The sequence below is a fragment of the Exophiala mesophila genome (assembly GCF_000836275.1).
Source record: "Exophiala mesophila strain CBS 40295 unplaced genomic scaffold supercont1.1, whole genome shotgun sequence".
Lineage (NCBI taxonomy): Eukaryota > Fungi > Ascomycota > Eurotiomycetes > Chaetothyriales > Herpotrichiellaceae > Exophiala > Exophiala mesophila.
In genome coordinates, this window is record NW_015622504.1 from 4,427,815 (window position 1) to 4,447,243 (window position 19,429).

A 19,429-nucleotide genomic window follows, 5' to 3' on the forward strand; every position below is an offset into this window, starting at 1 on the left:
GGTGACTTTGTCTTTCGATGATGGTGATGTGCTCGTGCGAGATGGTAGAGGTGTCGAGGACTGGGTATCACCATCTCCATCGTGGTTATCTTCGTCGTTGTCATCGTCATCCGACGCACTCACAATACACCATCTAGTTCCCACCCGATTCCCGTTCTCCTGTGGGACATCATAATCTGTTCCCATATCGATGATCTTCTTCTCCCAGACACCCACTCGTTGAGCCGAATGCGTGTCATTGTAGCTTTCGCCGGGACCGAGGCCAAACCACTTGACTCTCGTGTATTGCGGTGCCAATTGGATGTTATGCCCTATCCGAGGTAGATTCGGGGGATGGTTGTCCTTGGGTTGGACAGTTGTAGAGATTCTCATACTGAACGGTATCGTGCCACCCTTCAAGGTATTGCCCGTTGAGATCGTGTATCTAGTCTCAACATCCAGATACCAAGCCAGCGTGGGCGGTGCGAGGGCATGATGGAATGCCAATGTCACTGATTGCAATTCTGTATCTAGTGAGTCTGAGTAAGAGAAGGTAGTTGGTTTCCCAATTTCTGCAGATATTAGACGACTGGTCATCATGTGAAGTCCGTGTTTCTTCCATTCACCAGTCTGGCCTGCTGCATCATTGTCGGTCGGAGGTCGCCAGACATCGAGAGCGAGTAAGGGGTCATTCGAGCTGGCTTGGAGTAGTGGTTCATGGTTGTGAGTCCAGGAGCTGATATGTCCGCGAATCCGATCGAAGATAATGCATGATGCTCCGCTTGTGATCGAAATGGACAGAGCGTCTTCCTTGATGTTGAAGGGATAGTCTGATTCTGCCCGCCATTGATAGTTTAGCACTTTGTGAGCACGTTTCAGTTGTCCTTGAGCCCAAGCAACAACATGACCAGCCGCTGCCCAGGGTCTATCATGCTTTTCTCGAAAATTGAACGTGATCCATATCTCCTCTAAGCTCCAACGGTATAGCAGTACCTCTTTAGGTAGACGAATATGCTTCTTTTCACCCGGTTCAATGACAGGGAGGCTCAAGGTTCCACTGGTGAGCACTTGCGCCTTGGTGAAGAATGCTTCGACGACATAATCTACCTTGAGATGGTCCAGCGACAAGAAGTCATACTCATTGGTAACCACAAGATCATCCCAATCAACGTAGGCTCGAATAGGAGCAATTACCTTCTTGAGTTCCTTCAACCCTGGGGTAGGGTCGTGGGTGCTGAAGCACAATCCATCCATGACAAAGGTGCCGTCGTTGGGCACATCCCCAAAATCTCCCCCGTAGGCAAAGTACCCCTTGCCACGACCATCATCCTTCCATAGACCATGATTGGCCCATTCCCAGATGAAACCACCCTGGAGCCTTCGATGATTGCGGAATGCATGTTGATAGTCATCCAGTAGTCCTGGTCCGTTGCCCATGGCATGGCCATATTCGCAGAGGATTATTGGTTTGACAAAGTCGTCACCCTCTCTCCCGGCTTCCTTGATGAGGTCTTCTGGAGAAGTGTACATGTGGGAGATGATATCGACGGTCTTTCCTTCTCCATCTGGCTCGTAATGGATCAGCCGCGTCGGGTCACGGGCCTTGGCCCAGTGATACATGGCTGTATGATTTCTGCCGTAGAAAGACTCGTTGCCCAAGGACCAAATGATGACACTTGGGTGGTTCTTGTCTCGCTCGACAAGTTGATGCATTCGGTCGAGATATGCAGCTTCCCATTCTTTATTGTCAGAGGTGAAGGACGCTGCATCTTTGGCCACAGCCTTCACCCGCTCCGCAGACAACATACCGTCCAAGTTCATGTTCAGAGCAGCGGCTGCAGCGAAACCGTGGCATTCGAGATCGGCTTCATCAATGACCCAAAAGCCCAGCTCGTCACATATTCCAGTCAACCCTGGATGAGATGGATAGTGGGAGCAGCGTATGGCATTGATGTTATGAGATTTCATCAAAAGGAGGTCTCGACGGACAAAGTCAAGGGGCACGGCACGACCCAGATGAGGATGATGATCGTGACGATTTGTGCCTCTGATCTGAATTGGTCGTCCATTCACACAGATGAGTCCATCTTTGACTTCAACAGTGCGAAAGCCGACCTTTTGGACTATTTTTTGCGTAACCATATCATTCGTTTCCAGGGATATCTCAAAGTCGTACAAGTATGGCGTCTCAGCTGTCCATTTCTGGGGAGAGGGTACTTTGAGTGATTTGCAATATGATTCACGAGTTTCCAATGACATTGTGTTGGACGCCTCATTTGACACCACAAGGTTTCCGCGAGCATCTTTGAGAGCCAGAGATATATGGTTCTTGGATGCGGGTTGTAGCTCCAGCACCAGCTCGACCTTCAACACGGCATCGTTGTAATTCGAGTCCAAGAGAGTCTGAAAGTAAAAATCCTCGATATGGTTCTCCGGAAAGGCAATGAGATGTACATCACGAAAGATCCCTGTGCCAAACCCTGTCAGCATTGACGATGCCACAGGCCAGGGTTGGAATAACTGCAAGGAGATAGATTACCTACCAGACAGCCACCACTGATCCTGATCCTCAATATAACTTCCCGAACTCCATTGTAAATTCTGCACTACCAGAATATTGGGGCCGTCTCTCTTTGCATGAGACGTGATATCAAATTCAGCTGGGTTCCGACTTCCCTGGGAATACCCGATCTTGACACCGTTCACAAAGAGATAGAAGGCACTGTCAACGCCGTCGAAGCGCAGTCTGATCCGGGAGTTGGAATGCCAGTCCGATGGGACCTCAAAGTCTCGTCGATATGTGCCCGTGGGGTTCTCGGTCGGGGCATGAGGTGGACATGTTGGGAATGGATAGATGACATTTGTGTACTGCGGCCGACCATAACCTTGAAGTTGCCAGTGGCCGGGAACAGTGATAGGTGACCATGAGTAGGCGGACGTGTTGCATACATTGGGCTCAGTTGCACTGCTTGTCTCCTGAGCTTCTGTAGATGTGATGGGGGTGACCTCGCTGGCTTTAGTGCCGTCGGGGGCGTGGTACGGGGTAGGAGCATAATTGAAGGACCAAGTACCATTCAGGCAAACAGAGGTGTCGGGAATATAGTACGAACGCGGGGGAAGACGATTACGTTGGAAGATATGTTGGTCTTCCCAGTCTGGCGCCGTGTTTGGGACACTGTCAGGAGGCGCAGGAGATGACGAGGTTGTTGCAGCGCGTTCTTGGGGAAGGGCAATACCATCTTCGCTAGAGAGTTGCATGACTATAGCTTAGTTGCAAGGCTGGCAAATACGTTGAGCGTCACTGGTGTCATGAGCAATGGACGCTGATAATGGATGTACATCGTTATGGAGGGAGATGCAGTTGTGGCCGAGTTAAGCAAGGGATGACGTTGAAGGTTGAGGAGAAGGCGTGGATGATATGCGGGGCCCCACGAGGCTGAGATCCAGCCTTGGGGGGAGTTTTGGTGTACTCCGTAAAGAAGGCTGGCGGAAACAGGCTGCTCAACTGCGGTGGCGCTCGTATGATTCCAGGTCGACTCTGATGGCAAACGCCTGACAGCACCTGGCACCCGCCCGGCAGACTACGAGCTCGATCCTCTACACGTCCGTAGTCGATCTTACTTAGATGGGAAACACCAGGCTTAGACATATATCCTTATTGGTATTGGGGGAGAAGCCGATCATTGTACCACTCGGAATCAGATCAATCGATATGGTCTTCAATCACCACGACTCACAATCACTTTGAATCCACCCCTCTCTGCCTCCAGGCCTGCTGTCCTAGCATGCAAGTTCGCTCTGGGCGATATCCAAGGCACAACCCAGAGATGTTTCCAACATGACACTGCACGGGTCAATCACTCATTCCATCTCTGCCCCAAATCCAAGCTGGCTGCTTGTCATCTCTCTGTTGATCTTACATCGCAAATTCTCGAACGCAACCTTTGCTGAGGCTGATATAGCTTCATCAAATGTTCCATCATCCTTCACCCCAAATTCGCAACAAAAGAGAAAAACTGCTGATAAACCTGACGTCAACGCCGGCATGTAGCATGCAAAGTAGAACAGGGCAATGTCGTATCATAAATGGGTCTGGTATTGTTGATTCTGCTGGCGCGGTATCTTAGTCGGTAATGACATAGGTCGCCGTGCCTGAGAGGATAGAAACCTGAGAACGATTATGTCAGCACAAGGCTGTGGGAAAGGGGGTAAAGGCTTCATGTCACTTACCGTGCATCCTTGAGAATTGCACCCAGTTACTCCACAATATTGTCCGTTGGAATACTTGCATGTCCCTGACAAATCTCCTTGAATTTCTACTGTACCCTGGTATTGGGCACTGGTAGTTGGCGAATTTTGGAAGATTGAAAGCCATGTGGTGCCATCCTTGGCACCAACACCAAAGTTGATAGGAGCAAAGTTGCCCAGGGGCTTGTCAGCAGTGCCCCATTGGCAGGCTTCAGAGGCACCGTATCCAATGGGATTGAGATAGTATTGAGCTGAAGTGGACTTTCCTTGCCACTCGTAGTATGCAGCCGCATCGGGGACGGTCAACTGATTGGTCTGGCCAGGCTGAAGCTCGACTGGAATGGTCTCCGACTCAGTGCCAGGATAGTCGGTACGGCAAATTGAGACAGTTCCAGAGGCCTGGTTGGATGCCACAACTCCTCCCACACCCGGGATGCAAAGCTTGGTGGAAAGACCTGCATTGGTGAGACGCAGCTTGCCACCGGAGCAGGACAAACCGCCGACGGACTGTCCAGTGGCTCCCTGGGTAGAGGGCCATTGGGACTTTTGGTATCCAGGTGGGCAGGCATACGAACACATGGAACCCTCCTGGCAATTGTCGCCGCTGATACCAGTAACAATGTGATTGACGAAGCCTCCGGAGATCTGGACGGCCTGGAGACCACTCCATCCTCCCATGTTGAGATAAGGGAGAGCGACGGGGCCATAGTCCGAGGGAAATGTTGTGCAGTCGAGTGCGCCGTCGGGGAAGTCAGCGTCGATGCCGCTGCCACCGGAAGGAACACTGGGGCTGCTGGGAGCCCATGATGATGCGGATTCGGAGGCCGAAGCGCTGGAGGGCCAGTCATTGGGGCCGGCCCAACTCGATGATGGGTGATTCCCCCAAAACTCAGCAGGCTGGGACACAGTTTCGGCAGCTGGGGTCGTGGTGGTAGATGGATCCTCTGTCGTAGTGGTTGAGGTGGAGGCAGAGCTCGTGGAACAGACACCGGGATCTTCGCCGTCGATAAACTTCAATTCATTGTCTTTGAGTCCCTGGCAAACCTCTTCGGGAGAGATCTCCTTCCCATCGAGGATATACTTGTAAGAGGTTGGGCCTGGTGCCCATGCGGTTTTGGTGACGTCTCGCTTGCGTTCATGCACATGTCGATGAGCGTGGTTATGGGGCTGGGCTAGAGCGACAGAGGCTGAGACCGCCGTCAAGGCGAGCTGAGAGAATTTCATGGCGAAATCGATCGCAAATGGCGAATTGCAGTCTGTCAAAGACCGTGGAAGGGAGCAGGGGTTAAGTGTGAGTGGTGATGCCTAGAATAGACGAATCTAACGTGGGCACTGGTTAGTATCCTTTGTGACATTCTGGACGTTGGTTGGAGGGAAATATTCAAGACAAAGACGCTTGAGATGTTGTGACCGTTCGCAGGAATTTGAAAGGGACGTACAAAGCCGAAGACTCATATGATCAAGATGAGCTGATAAGTGTTGTAGCGCTTCTAGGTTTAGTCGGATGGCGATGAAGCGAGAAGAGGAGGTGCCTGGTACGACTCTTCTGTTGTGCTGGTGACGGTCCTTGTGCCTGTGATAAAGGAATGGAACGAGAGAATATCTCTCTGTAATGAGCGTATACCGAGCAAAGACGGTCAAGAGAAAAAGAGCGTGAGGAGGCGGTGGACAGGTCTTGGTTAGAAAAGAAGGTCAAGAAGGTCAAGAAGGCGCAATGGAGTCTGGGGTGGAGGTGGATGGTTGTCGTGGGAAAGGAGACCAAAGGGGAACAGGAACGGGGACCCTCAGAGAGTTTGGCACTCGCGGCACTGGAGGTGTCGCAGCGGCAGCTGTTTGCTCCTGATACAATGCTGCTGGACATTGCTGGGCGGGTAGAGCCGAGGGGCGTGCCTTTAGAGGTTGCAGGGCTAGGGACCAGCGTGACCAGGCACCGCAGGCATGCCAGGAACAGGCCTAGTCTTCACCACGGGCCCGCCCAAGGAAAGCTTGAAATCTGGGATGCCAACCAGTGCAGGGGCAACCCCCTGTGTGCCGGAAGCCAGGAGAGCCTATGAGGGTTGCCGCATACCCCGACGAGTTGGCCCCGGCCCCAGTCTAGTTGCAATCGGGGCTCGCTTTGTCATGCGCGTCGACCAGTGGCCAGTGCATCATCTCAAAAGGAGATTGCATCTCCACCAGACCTGCATTCCTTTCCTCAAGAGCTTCTCATATGTCTGGCAAGCTCTGTCGCTTCCTCCTCGACGACGACTGTCATTGGCAGGTTGACGATGAAGAATTCGACCATCTAGGCCAGCGATAACCACCGTCCTCGATCTTGAACAACCGAGAGTGGTCAACGTGGTAGAGAAATCAATCATGGCCGCTCTACTCTGCTAGACTGAAGCCATTCTACCACTCATTTGGACATGAACAGGATATGGATGGAACAAGTCGGAAGACCTGTGGGAGACCCAAGCCGTCCAAGCCGTCCAAGCCTACCGCTGGACACTGTGCATACTGTACCGTGTTCAGTGCGGTATCAGAAAGCGTGGCCTGCATGAGGGGCGACTCAAGGCTAGGGTTGCCTGCTGCGATGCTCCATGAGACAAGGCCAACACGTCAGCCAGATCCCCCACATCTCGGCTGGTCCACGTATGTACATAATGTACGTATATCCACAGGCGAAATATGCTGACTGGGCACTCCTCGGTGTTGGTATCTAGTTAAGATCAAATATCACATTTATGTTGGTACATTGTAAACAGTCGATCATGTAGATCGTGTTGAATGAACTGTGAACGACATTGTAGGCCACGATCATAATCGCTGCGGCTAGATCGCGATTCGCGCCGAATACTCAGCAGGACGTTTTCTTCTCATGATTAGCTGTCACCTATCAGGAGTGGTGGTCATGGCTTTTGCATCTAGCGAGGGTCCTTGCGGTGACACTGACAATTCACCACCGCGTTCTGTGCTACAGGACATGTATGGAGTAATGCCAGGGCCGTACGAAACCGAGTTGGTGACGACAACGATGGAGATGCCCAGCGTCAAGTCGTCGATCAAAAGCACTGCCTCATGGAGAGATAATTCTGGGCGGCGAGCGGAGAATATTACAACCAGCATTGACAAGACATGTTTCTCGACGGTAATAATGAAAATATTCCGTGGCTAACATCAGGAGGTCAATCTTGACCTCTGCCCGGTCAAAAATGTATGATGAGGGATATCCATAATCATTCTAGGCCCAAGTTGCCACCGTGCTCGACCAAGGAGGCTGAGGACTGACTACGGGACGCTTTGAACACATCTGTTTGGAGCCCCTGTCGACGTCGACCTCGTCGTGGCTGGAATTACCGGTTGACGTGGGCCAACCTTACGCAAACCCACACCACACACCCTCAATATCTTATCTGCCGTGCTACTGCACACGTACGCAGCACGCCTTCAGAGTCCACATCTACGGCACATTAGAAAGGGGCTTTTGATCAAGCATCTATCAGAGACAGCCACTGATCCACTGAATGTCAAATGTCGTCAGTAATGGCCCCAAATCTGGTTGTCGACTGAGGAACCCAAGCCACTACCAATGAACAAAACTACCGTGGATATTCTCAGTAGTGGAGTCTTCATATGTAGACTGCAAGTCATCTCACAGTAACGAAGTCCTTGACACAATAAAGAAAAAAAGCTCGCTTCTTGATTGTTGTATTGGACTTCTAGAATTGACCCAAACAAAGCAGGGGTGGTTGGTCAAATTCGCGTCAACTGGAGCGTGTCTGATCACGTGGATTGATTTTTCCCCCTACTAATACCGCGAAGTCCTCCGTGGTCCCCTTGTACCCCAGCATCACCCCTGTGGCTTTAGCCCAAGAGCCCTCGAGGGACATGAATGATGTGCACTTTATCGCGTGTGCCACGCCCCGGCGATCCACCACCGTTGGGTTTTGGGGCCCGAGGGCTTGCCTCGTACCTAAAACATACGCGTCAAAGCCTCCACTCCTTGACACAGTCACCAACCATGGCGACTTGGTGGAAAAACTTCTAGAAGTCAAAGTCCACTGATCATTTACATATCTCCATATTCCCATAGTATTGACATCCCATCACCGATCGATGCATGCTGCGTGTTTCATCGTGGGCAAAGACAGAACTCCTGCAATTTGAGCACCATCGAATGTTGCCATCAGACTTTTCCTAGGTCCCAATTTCTCCAGCCAGAATACGACGCCCTTAAGTGGTCCAGAGGATGTACATACTGCACGCTCAACGTTGATCCGATTGTCACGGTGCGTGTCTGATAATCGTGCTGGAGTTGAACATGCACATCCCTGTTTGTTGGGCAGGTAAACTCGTTCTTTGTTATAAACAGATCGGCAGCCCCAAGAAAAACCCAACGTGTCAATTTGCACGAGTACACTGCATCTCGATCCCTACGTAATAAGAGTGAAGTAATTGTGTACACACTGGGTACGTGGATCTAGTCCACACATTGCTATACTGTGAAAATCCTACTTGGCAGGATATCGCAAGATTGTCAACATATCGCCTCATCAATAGGCAGTAAACACTGCCGAGATAACCCGTAGCACGGCCTGCTCGATTCCAATATGGGCCATGTCAGCATATTTACCAATTCCAGAAGCACTTCAATGGCTTCCAATTAGTGTCGAGGTGACCGGAAAAGAAGGATGGACAGCCAGGCTTCTGTAAAGCCGACCATGTCGACAAATCGGTAGAGTCTTGAGATGGCCATAGTTCCATGATGTCCAAGTCAATTTCAAAAACTCGACCTGCCTGGCTCCTTGATTCTCTTAGCTATGTTCGATAGCCCTCCAGTCATGTGCTCACAAATGTCAAATTCCCTATGTCAAATGTCGTAGGCGGTCGACCTGGTCGTTGTCCATGAGGTAGGTTTCACCTCTCTGCAAAAGCCCCAAATACTTTGATGAAGCTAATTTTGTTCGACCTCAGTACTGATTCCCTCTCGACTACATATTGGACTCATATGCCACAATATCTCCCCCGCGATGGTCAAGTGTCTAGTGTCAATTTCTTTCATAATGGTTCGGCTGGATCGCAAGGACGACGGCCAAGCTCGCGATCATCAATGAGCCTGTGATAAAAGCAACGGCAAATATGCTACCCCGACTTGCCGGGAATTTCCCCTTGATGATCCAATGTTGGGATTCAAAGTAACGATGAAATCCAATAAAGAGAATGATGATTGAGATGCCAATGAATGTTGCCCCCAATGGCTTGCCGATGGACCGAAGGTTTGTCGACTTGTCTTCCACCTGCTGCAATGCTCCGAACTCTTCTGCATAGCTGATCTGAACTCCATGCTCGTCGCGCGGACCAAGGAGCAGCAATTGATCGAGAAGTGTTGGACCAAGGGTGGGCATTGATGTGGCCGCAGATACCGTTGCGGAGGCTAGTAGCTCCTGGATGTATGGTAATAGCTCTGGGGGAAGAGATGATCCAACAAGAGGCGAGAAAGGGAGTGTCTCCGCCATGGAGAATCTCTGTGATCGGTTTTGTCCGACGATATTCAGTCGAAACAACTGGGTGATGGCAATGCCAATGCTCGCAAAAGCGAGACTGGTCCTTAGCCATGCTAGAAAGGTTCTTTCCAGAGCCAAATGATCTCTTGCGACTGACCCTTTGTTCTCTAATGATATTGCACCATACTTTTCGACCAATCGTCTCCACCAAGAGGTTTTGGGTTCATCCTTTGCTTGATCTGCTTCGGGACGATTTTGTTCGGTGGAAGAGGCAGCCTGGCTGCGCTCTGTATTATACTGCCTGTTCTCATGCTCGCTCGCTTGTCGTATGGGCGTAATCTCATCTGTGTCGAGAGCGTCCCGGCGAGAGGGAGACATGGAGGAACCTCTTTCTGAACGAGAAGTCGGTCTGGTGTCTTCAGAAAACCGGACACTAGGCGACCGTCGTGAATTCTCCGGATTCGAGGGACTGGGAGATGGTCTCGAGCTCTCGGAGACAAGGTGAGGATGTGTAGAGGAAGATGCGGGCACGTGGCCCTTCGCCAACGACGCAGCCATATCCTTATAAGGGCTCGGTACAAGAAGCAACCTAGACCCGCAGCTAGTATGTCGAAAGCTCGATTAGCACGTATGAGGCGCGCATGGCATCTCTCGACTTCAGAAAGCGTCAAATCACTCCGGGCTGGCATGCATGTTGGGCTGGGGTCGAGGTTAGGCGACTGATGGTCAAGCGTGATTGGCGAGAGGTCGTCCAAAATATGGGTTTGGCAAGTTGAAATGTGGTATAGGAACGCAACAGACTTCGGCGTTTGGACTAGCTGGTAGGTGAGCGTCGATAAAACTGGTTGAGAATGTAAAGAGGGCTCCAGTGGCGTAATTGTGAATTAATCCAAGGAATTGCGTGATAGCGAGCTAGACAACGGATGTACGGAGTATGCGTAGGTACTTAAGGTACCTAGGTAGATATGAACCTGTGAATCATGTTGAGTGTCAAAATCAATAGGCGCCATGGGCTTAAGAACCGCGGGGTACAGGGCTTGACCCTGGCGCCTAAGTGGTCAATCGGGGGCCCAGAGTCATCCACTTTCTAGGGCCGAGGGGCTTTACTCCGTAGACGTGGCGTGTGCGTTGGTCATCATCACGGTCGAAGGGTCCCTGAAAGGATGACTTGTGGCGTCATGAAACCTTGCCTTGTCAAACTGTACAATATGGGATCATTTGTTTCCAGAGATTCCATCATCTTGCCTTTCAATATCTACCTGCTATAGCCATGACGGCCGATACAACCGCGAAAGCATCGGCTCAGAACAGCATCCCAAAATTGATCCCAGGTTCACGACGAAGGCCGTTGAATCCTCCCACCATCAACGAACCCGCTCCAGAAACTCCCGTCCTCCCAGAACCTCCCTCACTCGATCCATCCCAGTTCTCTCCTCCGATCAAACGTATCCTGTCTCCCGCCGATCACCAAAAGTTCCTCTCTTCGCCAACCTATATACTTTTGCAGGCATGGATATTCACTCTTGCGGATTCAGTTCAGGGCCAGACAATTCCCTCTGTTGAGACAAACCCAGTTTCGGAAATTGTAAAGAAACTTGATGCAGTTCTTGACCAAATAGAGGCACTGGTTGCCAAAAATCCTCCTCTCGATACTGGTTCTCGATTTGGAAATCCGGTGTTCCGCTCTCTACACCGAGCAATTGTGCATGATGCTCCGACACTACACAAAGAGACGCTGGGGTTGAACAATGACCTTGCCATCCAAGAAGTTTCGATATACCTGATCAACTCTTTCGGGTCCGAGGAGCGCCTGGACTATGGCTCCGGTCACGAGCTCAATTTCTTGATGTGGTTATTATGTCTCTTCCAACTGGGTGAGATTCACCGAAGCGACTTCAGCGTCCTCGTTTTACATACCTTTGTCCATTACCTTGATCTCATGCGCAAGATCCAGAGTACCTATTATCTTGAGCCGGCCGGAAGTCACGGTGTCTGGGGACTAGATGACTACCAATTCCTGCCATTTCTATTCGGTGCCAGCCAACTGGTCCGCCATCCCTACATCACCCCGAAATCGATTCACAACAACGTCATCTTGGACGAAGAGGGCGGAAAATACCTATACCTGAACCAAGTTCGATGGGTGGACAGTGTCAAGACCGTCAAAGGGCTGCGATGGCATAGTCCTATGCTAGACGATATTTCTGGCGCAAAGAGTTGGCAGAAAGTTGAGGATGGCATGCGGAAAATGTTCGTCAAAGAAGTCCTGGGCAAATTACCCATCATGCAACACTTTCTTTTTGGCAGCCTGATTCCTGGGACCAAAGAGATGGGTCAGCTGGATGCGGAAGCCGTCCGCATCCAGTTCGAGAGGATGAAACACGTGCAAGAACAAGGTCATGAACCTGATTACTGGGGAGACTGCTGTGGCATCAAGGTGCCGAGTACAGTCGCAGCAGGAGAAGAGATGCGGAAACGAATGGGAACCTCGGGTGCTCTGCGTCCTATTCCTTTTGATTGATCGTATCTCATGCGGCCTGGGGGCATTGATAGGACGTGGATACGTGAGGTTGTGTAGGATCCAATTGGAGACGGAGTTCTTGATCACACAAGATCTACCATCCGAGTTCCGGTGGCATTGATGAAGCACTGTTGCCTTGTCATCTTCAAGAATGCTGGGAATGCTCATACAATGCCCAAGTTTTCTGTGGGCAGGTCGTGATCCATGTCAAGGTGGACAAATGAAACCGAAGTCTGGTGATCAATCAGCCTATCGCTAGGGACGAGCTAAGCATGATGGCGAATGAGCTAAGGCCAAAGTAGGCGGGAGCCTGAAGCCACCAGGCAGACACCCACAGAGATCAACATGGCGTGCATGGGTCGCTTTTCCCCACCTCTACCGAGTGACAGTCAGCCTCACGATCATGACTCCTAGCCAGGATTCATTCACTTTGACTTGGACCGTCGTTCAGCCTTGTATCTATGTACTATGGGCTACCGGTGTATGGGCTACCGGTGAGTCCCATATGCCGCTCGGCTGACTAGCCTTAGTAGTAGTTGGAAGACGTCAGTGGTGAGACGAGTGTTTGCCTATTGTCCATCCCTTTACCCCTCCTCGTGACTGGGGTTGACTCGCATGGTGGGATATGTTACCAGTCACCACAGTCTTCAGTTCAGACCTGTCACACTCAACCATTCAATCTCTTGCTTCGATTTCTTCTGTTACATTTTCCTCTTTACTTCTCTTGTCTCGCGACAGTCAAGACTCTCCCTAGACGGCTCACACATCTTAGGCTACCTCTACTGAAGACACTACTCAAAGAATCTTTATTTCATTTCCCTCCCTAACCTCTATAGCAATCTGATATCCAGCTCTTCGAGTCAGACCAACTACAAGATGGGCAAACGATCGAAGAAGGCCGATCCCTCAAAACCTCTCAAAACGCCCATCGCGCCATGGATCTATGTCTTTGACGCTACACCTGGTGCTCCCTACCTGCATACACTGCAGGCTAGACTCCCCTCGGTCGTTTGTTTCGATCTGGGAGGTCATTCTCCTGGGGATTCATCCTTGGTCCCTACCGCGAGAGTGGTCGCTCAAATTCTTCTTGGGAAGCATGATGAGCAGATTGTTCTCGTTCGTGGGAGTGAGGGAACATTGAAAGAACGGGCCCGCACAGCCAATGCCCTCCATACAGCTGCTATCAAACACGACTGTAACTTTGCCAGCGTGAACATTTCGGCTGTGGACGACGAGACCACCAAGCAGGGCAGTCAGGTGCAGTGGGGTACGAATCATCTTGAAGTCAGGGCTGAAGATGTCGAAGCTACAACCGAGAAGATCTTCAAATGGCTATGTATGTTGTCCTGGCTCTGATAGTCGCCGAACCATTCCTGTCCTTCCTTTCACCAACCCCCATCAAAGTGTGCGAAACTAACGTCAGCTGATCCATAGTCACTGCCTTCACTGTGCACGAAACGATCCACTTGATCGATCCTGAAGAGCTCAAGGTCACCGATCCCCGAAGCTTTCCTGGCTCCGAGTACTGCCCAGTTGCCGAGCACAAACTTCGACCGCGAGACGCAAAGGTCCATTTTGTGGCCATTATCCTCTCACGGCCTGTTCTAGGTGCAGATCAGAGGCTGACCTGGACGGTCGCAGATAAGTCTGGTGTGGTGAGTGGACCTTGACGGCGGTTTTCACCGCACTTTTTCTTTGTCCGTCCGTGATGCTAACCAGCCGCGCTCTCCAGGCGAATTTCTACTTCCAATATCGAGGAGAGCACAGTAAATACACATGGGACTGGGTTCAATCACTCAAACCTGGCGAACGCACAATTCTCCCCCGGGCGAAATCGGTTGAAGTGAAAGAAGCCAAGGGCGTGCAGGTCGTCAAAGCCCCTTTCCGTGGGATTGGGCTTGCCTTTACAGGAGTAGGCCTCACTGTACAAGCCATTGGCCATGGACTTGGGAAAGTCGGCCACGCATTCAGAATGGGCCATTCCCGCAAGTGGGTCTCCGAAGGAGACTTGGTCGATGGCAAGGAGGTCAACTGGAAACAAGTCTTTGCAGAAGAGGAGGCTCGCCTGAAAAACTCCGTTACTCGGGTCAAGCCCAACACTAGTTATCGTCCCATCAAAGTCTTCGACGAGAAAGGACGCAAGACCTGGGTGGAAGAGGACGAGACTGCCAGCACACAAGCTGATAGTGCCAGCGTCAAGTGGGAGAAGGAGTTTTGCTGAACGAGCTTGGGTGGCATGACATGTTGAAGACTTTGGCTGGCTCCGTTCTCGCACTGGATCTTGGTACACTTGGCGTTTCTATATACATCTGGTCAAGACAGTCACATGTACCACGAGCTGCGAGCCAGTCGGCTATTATGGGAATCACAGAGGATGGCAACGACGACGAGATTAATGATGACTTTTTCCCATTAGTTCAAGAATGATTATTTGCCGTTAGTCCTTGACGCATATACTACCTAATCTCTAAAGTCTGTGCTTGTATCATTGCAACGAGTGACATGCAAGAACATGGTGACTATATTGAATTTGCCCAGTATCATAGCACTGTTGTGATGCAGTGAATGGAACGCACCCAGTAGTCGGACTGGTTCACCTGGCCTTGATCACAGAGAGAAGATATCACAGACTCAAACATCAGGTGGGGCAACCTCATGCCAATCTCAATAGTTGTACTCTCGTGCCACCACTCCCTCATGCGAACCACAACTAGGCGGCCCTCGGCCACGTCCATGAGGCACATGACGGCCCCCATATTGCGAGGATTTACTCCACATACAAACTCACTATATTTGCCGATCCTTCGATGGAAGGAGACCACGTGAGTCAACCTGACCAACTCTATCCAACTCGTATCAGGAGGTATGTTGGCATCTTACATCTCACCCAAGCAGACCTGGTCACCTCTAGTCAGCATTGTCTCGATCCTATTCCCTCGTGGCCCTTGAAAGGAAGCAAGAGTACGGCCACAGCAGGGCGTGGAGGACCGTGAACCCCACAAATCTATCTGGCTTTGTCTTTCCCTTTCCCCAAAGCCCAGGGTTGGGTGCTCCACCAAGGCGGCTATGCGTACGTACATACAAACATACCTTACATATATACGAGGTATGTGTATGCAGTACGTAAATAGACAAACACTGCGCCCGACGACGGGACTTCCTCCAATCAGTACCTCATCTTGAAGATGCCTTGCATACTGTGCATCTCGTCGGGAGGCTCTACACATGGGTTGGAATGCGTACCTGGAAGATGGTGCGCCGGAGATATGGAGGACAGAAGGCAGAGAGGGGGAATTATATTCTCTCGGTGTACAACACAACTTGGACATAGAGCCTCATGACCCTCGTAATCTCTCCAAAGCAGCAGTGAGACAAGACGACCTACATCCTTAGGGAGTACTGTATGAATCTACGGTAGTAACAAAGACCACACTCCTGTCCGAGGTCCAGGTGTCGATCTGTGACCAGTTCCTGTTTCCCACTGTCCAACGTCGTCCAGTGCCCAGAAGTTCAACACCAATCGATTTCGGTCCAGACTACGGGCCAATGCAGTGCAGTGAAAGTGGTAGTACAACCTGTAGGAGTCTGAAGTGTATCTCAATGACACTATACGCTTACACAGCAATAATCAGGTAGAAGTAGTACAGGACTACAGTAGTACATGAGTACACGAGACCTTCTTGGTAGTCACTCAGCTGTCGGCACTCCACGGCTCGTCGTCCTCACTCCAAACCCTCTCAAAAGTCACCTTCTCCATCCTGTTGTTGTACCCAACCTCGGCGTTCTACAGTGAAAGTACAGTTCGGTTCCACAATCATAGCCTGATTATTGAGCAGTCCAATGGATTCATTCGCCCCGTTTGCTCATTCCTGAATCGCCACATCATCTCGAGGCCCCTCTCGGGCCGCGAAGGGGAGGAGGGGAGAGGGACCGATGCCGCCAGCAAAGCGCCACGACCCATCATCCCACGCCACGCCACGGACGCCTAGAAACAACGAAGCGCAAAAGAGCATCACTTTCTGGACCAACTTCGGGCGTCTCTTCTGCCGAGGCTGAAAACAACCTTGGGAATTCATGTCCATTCTTCGTTCGTATCCTTCGCGAAAGACCTTGCATGGTGTTTGGGAGAGAGGGGATGGGAGAACAGCCAGTAAGGTTGTGGATGGGAAAGACAAGAAAAGGTGCCCGGCATGTGTGAGAAATGCTGGATTCTGTATGGATGCACACTTGCCGGTGATATCTGTGTACATACCTACATACCTACCTATACGCTGTCACAAGGGCGCTTATGGGTATTTTGGTCCGCTTGCTGTCACAGTTGTAGGTTTGGTTTTCGTGGCACGGTTCTGTTTTAGTTTGTTCCTATGTTTGCAACAGGCTTTTGAGATGCGGGCTTCAGCCTTAAGCTTTGTTTTCATGTCTGATGAATGCTGGCCTAGATCTTTGGTCTCGGCACGTAGGATGGATTGATCGACAGACCCTGAGCCATTTTTGGTCGCTCTGGTCGGGTAGGTGTCGTGTGGAATCACAAGTCCTGTGATGAGGTGCCCGCTGGCTGTGCCCGCTGGCTGTCTGTCTCTAGATACATTGGGTGGGGATTTTGGGTGATAGGTACCCGACCGTTGGAGGACCTATGAATGTACAATGGATATTCTGGGCTCAGAACTGGTTGTACGCCGGGTATCAATCGTGTCTTGGATTGATCTCACTGTCGGTAGCATCCTGCCTCCCACGATGTCTAGATTTGTATATCAGACCGTTGTCGCGGTCGAGGAAAATCAACTGAATAAAAATAGATGAAATTGGCGGTGCTGGGTACCACTACATGTCCATCATCAAGTGTTACAATACAGCTAAGAGATCGATCATAGCCTTCCCATAACACCACTTCGCCCTAAGTGACAATTGTCCAAGTAGGAGCTATTCCAGACAACCTTGATCAAAACATCCCTTTCAATCACAATGACCTCCTCCCGTAGCCTTGTCCTCTCATCAATCCACATGCCCATCCACCTGAAACCTTCGGGTTCCCCTGCACCCCATCCGTCAGGGCCTCCCTTCCACATCCCTTCCCTGAACCATCCATGTGGTCTTGACTGGAACAAGCATGGAGATGGCTTCCATTGTCCTTCATCCTCGTGTTGCCTCTAGATTTCTCCTTCCATGTCGTGCTTGATTTGGATGGATAACGGGTTCGCTCGCATTCAAAAATCAATACCTTCTCTGCACGTAAGAGTATGAAGGGGTACGAGTAACAATGTCGACTCCTCCAACGCCGAAGCCACTGTGATAGACTCCATAAGAAGCGGCCGAAGGGGTTTTCAACTTGAGAGTCCTCTGCTGTGGTGAGTACATGTATGGTTCTGTTGAGGTACTTTCGTATCCATTAGAGGCGCGAGAGCCGTAGGATCCATAGCCCGAATCACGATACTCGTAGGCTGCATAGGGATTGGTGGGAGGCTTGATGTGTCTTCGAGATGATGACCTGGTGCTGTGGGCTGACTCGAAGCTCTCCTGACTATCGTGTCTGGCGTGCTCTCGTGGGTGACGGCGACTCCTACGGTCGTGTTCATCGTTCAAGTGACGAATTTCGATCTGTAGGTTCCTCTCCGTAGTATCCATCTGTCGTCTTCGAGCATGATCACTTTCGTAATCATGGTAATGCAGATCCTCTTGGTGTTCGAAAACCGGTCGATCCCTTGGCGAAGGTGAATCAACAACCGTAGAACTGGCGCCAGAGCATGACGAAGATGAGGACAATGTTTCTCGTATGCTTTGTAGATCTGTGTTTCTCTCCGCATGCTCTTGCAGCCATGCTCGATCGGCCTTCAATCGTGTTGGGCTACCCCAGTCCTTCTCTTTATTACCTTGAGGTGCCGCCCACGGACTGATGCCGGCTCCGACATCCAAAGAACGATGCTCACTATTGCCTGCAATTTCTACCAGAGGCTCTCGCTGCTCCGATCGGTCTGGTCTGCGACCAAGCTCCTTTGCATATCTGCCTCGACCTTCTCTCCCACGAGTGACGACTTCGCCACCGCGTTTGCAATCACGACAATCGCCAGATTTAGGGTAGTGGTATCTCTCAAGGCTGGTGCAGCGCGAATCACCGCACTCATTGGTGGTTTTGTACTCGTGGCCGCAGCCATATGAGGTTTTTGTTCGTACGCACATGGCTCCGGAGCAGTAGAACGTTGGTCGACAAGTACAGCGCTGGGCTTGACCGACAGTCAAGACAGCGAAGGATTTGTGTGTACTGTGTGACTTGGCGATTAGGGTATATCAACTGTGGTATTGTGGCTGGTTGTCTCGAGGCGTGGTGTTTAGATCTGCTTCAGTGGCAGTGGCAGTACCAGACATCGAGGTCCAGCGTCAACCAGGCGGTGAAGAATGGTTGAAGAGGGGTGAACTTTGCAATCAGACACAGTACTTGCAAAGTGCTGTTCGGTATACAGTGATGGGGATCACGCAAGGCTGGAACAGGTCTCAGAATGGTCGAAGGTCGGTGACGTCGAGGTACATTCAGAGACCTGGTCAGGATCGTCACAGAGCAGGAAAGAATTTCATTAGTAACTGGCGGTGTCTCAAGATGGTGACGGACTTTTGCATATGAGCGGTGGATTAAGACGATGATTTTGAGCAGAAGCACGTTGTGTGTTGTGTGTTGTGCGTGGAAACTAAGTAACAAGTGATTGTGGAGTGACGGTGTTGAGTTACGAGTGAGTGTCTATGATATGTGGACGGTTGGAGGTGTGCTCACGAGGGATAGGATAAGGATGAGGCAAAGACAGCGGCGTGAGTGAGCGGGAAGACTGGAAGTGAGTGGTGGTGATACGTGGGAAGAAACATTCCCAACTTGATCAGAGCGAACGCTGCATCATGCACGTTTGGATGCCCCGTAAAGCCGTCGCCTCAGATTCGACTCGGCAAACCAGATTGATGCGAGGACCAGGGCCGATGCTGTGCTGGATTCGTAAGAAGCTGTGGTTCGATGCCATCGTCGAAGCTCTGAGCGCTGGGCAAAGACACCAAAGACACCAACGATGCAGATGCAGCTGACGGCGTGGATGAGCAACCATCATCCGCCCATTTGGCTTGGTTAGGCATGGTTTAGCGAGCCAATGCAGGCACCTGTAGCCACCTGCTGCAGTGCAAGGGCGGATCTCCAGGCCCGACAAGCAGGGGTTTCAGCCACTGT

The 19,429-nt window shown here is 51.0% G+C and overlaps 5 protein-coding genes across 5 annotated transcripts; 2 read left to right on the top strand and 3 right to left on the bottom strand.

Annotated features, from left to right (window-relative positions):
* Positions 1–3,608: 3,608 nt before the first annotated feature.
* Positions 3,609–6,067, bottom strand: PV10_01412 (uncharacterized protein). Its single transcript, XM_016365624.1, has 3 exons — positions 5,667–6,067; positions 4,210–5,547; positions 3,609–4,147 (listed from the first exon to the last, which is right to left on the bottom strand). Exons 2-3 carry the CDS (start codon positions 5,449–5,451, stop codon positions 4,103–4,105), a joined length of 1,287 nt encoding a protein of 428 aa, XP_016229273.1. The 5' UTR covers positions 5,452–5,547; positions 5,667–6,067; the 3' UTR covers positions 3,609–4,102.
* Positions 6,068–8,657: 2,590 nt separating this feature from the next.
* PV10_01413 (uncharacterized protein) lies at positions 8,658–10,631 on the bottom strand. Its single transcript, XM_016365625.1, has one exon. It carries the CDS (start codon positions 10,266–10,268, stop codon positions 9,255–9,257), a length of 1,014 nt encoding a protein of 337 aa, XP_016229274.1. The 5' UTR covers positions 10,269–10,631; the 3' UTR covers positions 8,658–9,254.
* Positions 10,632–10,980: 349 nt separating this feature from the next.
* PV10_01414 (uncharacterized protein) lies at positions 10,981–12,231 on the top strand (the record flags this gene model as incomplete). The annotated part of the gene is made up of 1 exon (XM_016365626.1): positions 10,981–12,231. The coding sequence occupies one exon, from the start codon at positions 10,981–10,983 to the stop codon at positions 12,229–12,231; it is 1,251 nt and encodes a 416-aa protein (XP_016229275.1).
* Positions 12,232–13,107: 876 nt separating this feature from the next.
* On the top strand, positions 13,108–14,452 carry PV10_01415 (uncharacterized protein; the record flags this gene model as incomplete). The annotated part of the gene is made up of 3 exons (XM_016365627.1): positions 13,108–13,567; positions 13,666–13,886; positions 13,964–14,452. The coding sequence occupies 3 exons, from the start codon at positions 13,108–13,110 to the stop codon at positions 14,450–14,452; spliced, it is 1,170 nt and encodes a 389-aa protein (XP_016229276.1).
* Positions 14,453–17,013: 2,561 nt separating this feature from the next.
* PV10_01416 (uncharacterized protein) lies at positions 17,014–19,277 on the bottom strand. Its single transcript, XM_016365628.1, has one exon. The coding sequence runs from the start codon at positions 18,403–18,405 to the stop codon at positions 17,443–17,445; it is 963 nt and encodes a 320-aa protein (XP_016229277.1). The 5' UTR covers positions 18,406–19,277; the 3' UTR covers positions 17,014–17,442.
* Positions 19,278–19,429: the final 152 nt, after the last annotated feature.